Source organism: Chenopodium album, chromosome 15 (assembly GCF_948465745.1).
Source record: "Chenopodium album chromosome 15, dcCheAlbu1.1, whole genome shotgun sequence".
In the NCBI taxonomy this organism is placed as follows: Eukaryota; Viridiplantae; Streptophyta; class Magnoliopsida; order Caryophyllales; family Amaranthaceae; genus Chenopodium; species Chenopodium album.
In genome coordinates, this window is record NC_137848.1 from 36,898,782 (window position 1) to 36,905,103 (window position 6,322).

A 6,322-nucleotide genomic window follows, 5' to 3' on the forward strand; every position below is an offset into this window, starting at 1 on the left:
ATATATATATATATATATATATATATATATATATATATATATATATATATATATATATATATATATATATATATATATATATTGTAATGTTTGATATACGTATAATTGCCTGTATTATCTCTAATAAACTTTATTTTATGTCATATTGATGAGTAAAAAATTAGGAAAAACATAGGCTATAAAGTGGAAACATACTATATTTACATTATTAATTAAGTTTCATAACAAAAAATTGCTACAAACAAGCAAGCAATTGTCCCAAATCATAAATAAAGCATATCCTCTAATATCCTCATAATTGGAGTCGGATAGGATCGAACTCGGTCGGACTTTGCACATGGTCCAAGTCCGAGCCGCCTCCTATTCGGATTCGGATCTATTTTATCGGATTCGAATTCGGACTATTTTTAACCGGATTCAGATCATATTTTTTTTTCGGATTGGGTCGGATTCGAATCGAATTCGGATTAAATTGTCATCCCTACTCTCGAACGCTTTGTCCATTAATTAATTAATACACCATATACCTTTTCTAAAAATAAAAAAAAAAAAAAAAGAAAAAAAAAAAACAGTGTTAGGGCCTGTTCATATTTATTGAACTGAGCTGAACTGAACTGATTGGAGCTAAACTGAACTGAACTGAATTGATTGGAACTGAACTGAATTGAGCTGAAATAAATATTTTATGTGAGAGGGAAATTAAGAGCTGAACTGAACTGAATTGAACTGAACTGATTGGAACTGAACTGAACTGAACTGATTGGAGCTGAACTGAACTGAACTGAAATTAAGTAAATATGAACAGGCCCTTATTATCTCCTTGGAAAAAAAAAAAAAAAAACGTGCTTTAACTTCTCCGTTGAAGCAGCTTATGAGCTTTCTCCTCCATTGAAGCGGAGGTATTCTTTCTATATAAATTTTAATACTATCGAATATCAATTTCACAATCTAGGGTTTAGTTACGCACTATCTTGATTTTAATTATCAGTAAAGTCAATCTAGGGTTCATCTTAGGTGGGTTATTGAACTATTAGTTATAATTACTGCAATTTATGAAAGTTTATAACTATAGAATTTGTTGCTAGAGTTTTGCTATGTGCAGTTTACGTCGATATTCTTAAACGAGAAGAATGTTATGTGATCTTTCGATACTGAATTAATAATTTGTGTCAAATTTGGTTGGTAAAGTTTTGCATTTTTCGGACCTGAACTGGTAAGTGTTTCAAATTTGATTGCTAATGTATTGCATATTACAAGTGTATGTTGATAATTCAGTCAAATTTGGATGCTAATGTGTTGCATTTTTCAATGTGTTGCGTTTTTTGAGCCTAAATTGTTAATTGAGTCAAATTTGTTGATAATGTGTTGCATTTTTCAATGTGTTGCGTTTTTTGAGCCTAAATTGTTAATTGAGTCAAATTTGTTGATAATGTGTTGCATTTTTCGAGCCTAAATTGATAATTGAGTCAAATTTGTTGATAATGTGTTGCATTCAAGCATAATCGAGCCCATGAACCGGGCTGACATTTTTGAGGTTATTGGAGACGGAGCTAAGATTAGGCTTTGAGACTCGTCGTGCTTCATGAAGCACAATGATCCTGCAGGATTCTATTAAGCTTTAGTGGAGCCTGAATATCGGACCTAATGAATCTACTTAGTTTTGGTTCCCACCCCTGTCACCTATTCATAGGGACGGCCCTGCTAATCTGCTATGGCTGATTTTCAACTTCTTTTCTATTGATCATAATTGAAACCAACTTCTGAATTACTAAATGATCGTCTATCAGGTCTATGTCATGTATGTGGTGCTCAATGTTGCTTCTTAAATCTCATGTGTGTACAAATGCTTTGACTATAATTTTAGCAATACTTACCTTAATGTGAATGTTGTGGTTTTTAATGGGTTGAGTTGGTTTACACCATGATAATAGATTGTATCAATTAAGAAAATAATCACTTGTATATGTCTTGCAGTTTTCATTCTGCTGAAGAATTTGGGATTATACTTTGACCATCCTACGCATGGCATCATCTGTGGTGAGTTCGGGGGCCTTGGTCGTATTGGAAGAGCTGAATTTGTCTTCTCCACAATTTCAAAATGGGGCATCACTTCGCGTTACTGGAAAGTTAGTTTTTCTCCTCCCATTAGCTGTGCAGTATGCTTAGTGAGAGTTATTATGCTTAGGTTTTTATGCTATAGCCAAGATCATGTTTATTGTCGAAGACAAACAAAAAATGTGGACATGCACCTATAATTTAACCACAGTCACTATGTGCTAGCTCATGCATAGATAAATGGAAGCATACTCTCAGTTATGATAAAATTTAAAACCAGAATTTTATGTGAAATGCAGAGCACACTGCCTTATCTTATTCTCTTCTTCAGCCTGCTTTTAGTTGTACAATGTGTTGAAGTCGCAAGTAGATAATCAAATTAATCAGGCAGTCCTTGATGAATTATATCTATCAGGGTCTGGCTTACCGTCTCTCCCATTTCTCCATGATCATTACGATTTTCTTTAATTCTTACACTTGACATCTAAGGTTTTATTCTATTATTTTGTCTTTCATATTGTGATCTCAACTTATTACTGCTTCTTTTGATGTTATCTGATGAGAGTCTTGGAGGAGGTAGTTCAAGTTTATGTGCATTCTACAGTTGATAGAATGTACTTTCTTGTTTCAGATTGTGTTGTCTAGTAAACTGGATATTTGTAACACTTTATAATGTATCCGGAGTACCACATGGATCTTTAACTTTGATTGGTGTTGTGTGTTAGGCTATCGGATTATACTGTGGAGACTGCTGTGGCAGTTATTGCCGATGGAAATGCAACACTGAAGATTGACACAAAGCATTTGAAGATAAACTATCGAGTGGGTTCCATCTACCAGTTTATCGGAGAACTATTCTTTGAATCAGAGAATCAGGTAACATTAAATTGTGTGACAATCTTTGGACCGATTAAGGGAATATTCATGGTAACAAAATATTATGTTTTTTGGTAGCCAATACTGAAGGCACGAGTTGGCAGGAATGTTGATGGCATGGACCTCAATCTTTATCGTCAGTCCCTCCGGCTCTTGAAAGAGTTTCAGGCTGAACAAACTCATAATTACAGATTTAACTGACAGCTCCCAACTTTTGAGTCTTGAGTTGTTTTTATTCCTTTTATTCTTGTACAAAGATGATAATAGGTGCTTGCATTTGACACCTAAGGGGTGAGGGGCTAAGTGGCCGAGGATGTGTGATTGAGCTAACTTGGTAGAATTAACTAAAGTTATGTAGGGGTGTTCAAATTTTGCTGAAAGGCCAATTAAGTGCTCGTTTTGTTCTGGTGTTCCCGTCCAATGATGATGATGATCCTTCAATTTCTTAAGAACGTCGTTTATTATGTCCTCCATGACTTTTGTCCAAAATCCACATTGTACGCCACATTTTTGCGCCCTGTGAACTGCTGCATGAAATGCTAAGAATTCAGGTAAACCTTTTTCTTGGCCTTAGTATATAAGATTGCAGAAAACCTTTTCATCTGTTCTAATTCTCACAAGGATTACTTCTTTTTTTTTTTTTTTTTTTTTTTTTTTTTTGAGAAAAGGATTGCTTCTACTCTGGTAATGGTTAACAAATGGTAAAGCTTTGCACCAAAAAAAAAATAAAAAATGATGAAGCTGTATAGGGTTCATTAATGCAACATAGTAAGCTGTCCTTAATAGATAAGGGTGCATTTTTATTTGCTTTTTTATATGACTTGTACCAATAAAAAGGCATATAACAAGTCGGGTTAGTTGGTAAGAACATGCTGGTTGCTGATAGGAACAGATGGAGTGAATTGGGTCAAGATTTAAACAAGTTGGGCTGCTCAGGTAATGAATTGTAAACACTTCAGGTTGTAATTGGGTCAGGTTGTAAACACTTCGGGTTAATTAGGTAGAGGTTGGAACGAATTGGTTCATAAACAAGCTGGGTTGATCAAATAGTGGGCTCAAAAGAGTTAGGTCATAATCGAGTCGAGTCATAAACATGTTGGATTTATCAGGTCATACACGATATTGGTTGACAATAGGGGTGAGCAAATTCCATGTATCTAGAATTGGAACCAGATGCAGTTAGGAATCGACGGATTCGAAATTGAAATTGGACCTATTGCTTCCAATTCCGGATATTAAATTAAGGAATCGGTTGCAACTGGTTCTAATTTCAGTTCTTAATTTTTTGGAACTAGAGCCGGTTGGGTACCCGGTTAGCCAACATATATTAAACTTAATATATTTATTAAAAAAAAAAAACAAAAAATGTTGAATGTACTACAAATTATTAATGTCTAACATAAATAAATTAGCTTAATGCATACATGTAAGTAATAATGGCTAAAATTGAAAAGAGATCAAAATAAGTACTAATTATAATTTGTATTATATTTTAACAATTATTCACATAAATGACGGTTCCGATTCCGATTCCTAAATTTTAGGACCCGATTGAAACGATTCCAATTCCAATTCTGAGTTTTAGGACCCGGTCCAATCAATTCCAAGTCCGGTTCTTAAAATATTGACCGAGTATCTGATTTGCTCACCCCTACTTGACATGGTTCAAGACTTCAAGTTGTAAATTAATTTAGGTGAGTTAGTTAAAATAACAAGTTTGTGTGGGTTGAATTTTAAAGACTTAGTTGTAACCAGTTGTAAGCAATTAGCTTGAATGAGTTACGAGTTGAAATAGTGCGGATTAATTAATGGGCCATGAGTTTAACACGACTCAGGTTGAATGTGTTTTTAAATGGTTTAGGTTAACACATGTAGCAAGTTTCAAACAGTATAAGAGTAACTACTTAAATGAGTTGCACGTTAAAAACGGTTTAGGTTATTGGGTAACAAAGTTGAAATGGTTCAAGTTAAATAGGTGACATGTTATAAATGGTTCAGAACTTCAGACACAACATGTTATGGATTGAAATAGTTCAACTATATCAATTTTTTGACAAGTTTAAACGATTTTAGCAAGGGTTACAACTAGATTCGGATCTAATCGGTTCAAATTATTTTCGATTTTCACAAAAGGGTTCTAAACACTGAATCAGTTCTATACATACAAATTTACAATTTGAGATAGAAATTGATAACTTTTTCCTTATATTTATTTATAGAATAGTTTAACTTGTATTTGTTGAATATTAAGGACCATGTCCATACTGCTTCACATCTAAGGTCGAGCATTTTTACTCCCTTCGTGTTTTTTAATAAGTGTTACACTTTGATCAGCACAAAATTTTGGGCAATTCAATTGACTTAAATAATGTAAGAGGTAAAAATATGAAGTAATTATGCAAAAATTTCAAATTATTTCAAGAACAAGAAATTTGAGACTTGAATACGGCTTAGAATGTTACAATGTTTGAGCAGAGTTAAATGGCCCAATGCAATGCGGCAAATATGCAACTTTGCACTTTGAGGATGATGCCATGTACTACATATAAAATTCCAAAGAACAACCAGTCAAGCACCATCTTGCAGAATACAGCAAAAGACAACTGACTGTTACCCCAAAAAAAAATGAAGAATTTCTGCTGATTATAAGAATGTAACCCAAAACTTAAAAGATTACACTTTCTGATGATTCCACACTGAACATTTAGGTCCAGAGGTCACAGCATAGTCAGATAAATGGGAGAGCAAACAGGAAGCAAGCAAATTAACATCAGAATTCATGCAAGTAAATACTAATGCCAGAAATCAATCCAGTCCTCAAACATCATAAGGTCAAAAGGAGAAACTGCCAAATTGCAGAAAGAACTTTGCTGACTTCAGATTTAGAGCTTCTCACTCAATGTCAAGATGGATCAAATACTAACATGGGAACACCACAAGTAAAACACATCTATGATAACTGATAAGTATCTGATTCTGGGGCTTAGGAGTACAAAACATTGTGTAGTTTAGGTTTACTTTGAACATGTCAGTTTAGGGCTCCAAAGGATCAAGTGCTTTCCCTTGGAAGGCCATCTGCATGGTGGAGTTGGGACTTTCCCTCTCATTTACAGGTTTTTGTCTGCTCAAGCGCATTCAATTTTGCTCTTTAATTGCTTGCACATCCTGAACTAGTTCTGAATGTGTTTTAGTATTGGCTGAATGATAGCATAAACTACTGTTGAAGAAGAAGCAATAAGGTTTATGGCTTTCAATCGAATGCAACTAACAGTGGAACAAACTGACTTACCCTGTGAAGAACAGTTCAACATGAGAAGGTGGAAGGGGGAAGGGGAGTTAAAATAATGGGGGCAGAGATAAGGGACAATTTGGCAATATTAGGGAATAATAT

At 34.3% G+C, this 6,322-nt stretch overlaps 1 protein-coding gene across 3 annotated transcripts; it reads left to right on the plus strand.

Annotated features, from left to right (window-relative positions):
* The first annotated feature begins 838 nt into the window (after window positions 1-838).
* LOC145582181 (CST complex subunit TEN1-like) lies at window positions 839-3,354 on the plus strand. 3 transcript variants are annotated; one of them, XM_081639186.1, is made up of 4 exons: window positions 839-899; window positions 1,975-2,126; window positions 2,781-2,931; window positions 3,010-3,354. In XM_081639186.1, exons 2-4 carry the CDS (start codon window positions 2,023-2,025, stop codon window positions 3,130-3,132), a joined length of 378 nt encoding a protein of 125 aa, XP_081495312.1. In that variant the 5' UTR covers window positions 839-899; window positions 1,975-2,022; the 3' UTR covers window positions 3,133-3,354. The 3 variants fall into 3 exon arrangements, with proteins under 3 accessions (XP_081495312.1, XP_081495311.1, XP_081495310.1); XM_081639185.1 differs by lacking the exon at window positions 839-899 and adding an exon at window positions 905-1,014; XM_081639184.1 differs by lacking the exon at window positions 839-899 and adding an exon at window positions 1,030-1,213 and having other exon boundaries at window positions 3,010-3,353.
* The last annotated feature ends 2,968 nt before the right edge of the window (window positions 3,355-6,322 follow it).

Excerpts from the sequence above, each read along its gene's own strand:
- LOC145582181 (XM_081639186.1), top strand. The coding sequence starts at position 2,023 with ATGGCATCATCTGTGGTGAGTTCGGGGGCCTTGGTCGTATTGGAAGAG. Across the intron at positions 2,127-2,780 it reads TCACTTCGCGTTACTGGAAA|GCTATCGGATTATACTGTGG; the intron begins GTTAGTTTTTCT and ends GTTGTGTGTTAG. Across the intron at positions 2,932-3,009 it reads TCTTTGAATCAGAGAATCAG|CCAATACTGAAGGCACGAGT; the intron begins GTAACATTAAAT and ends GTTTTTTGGTAG.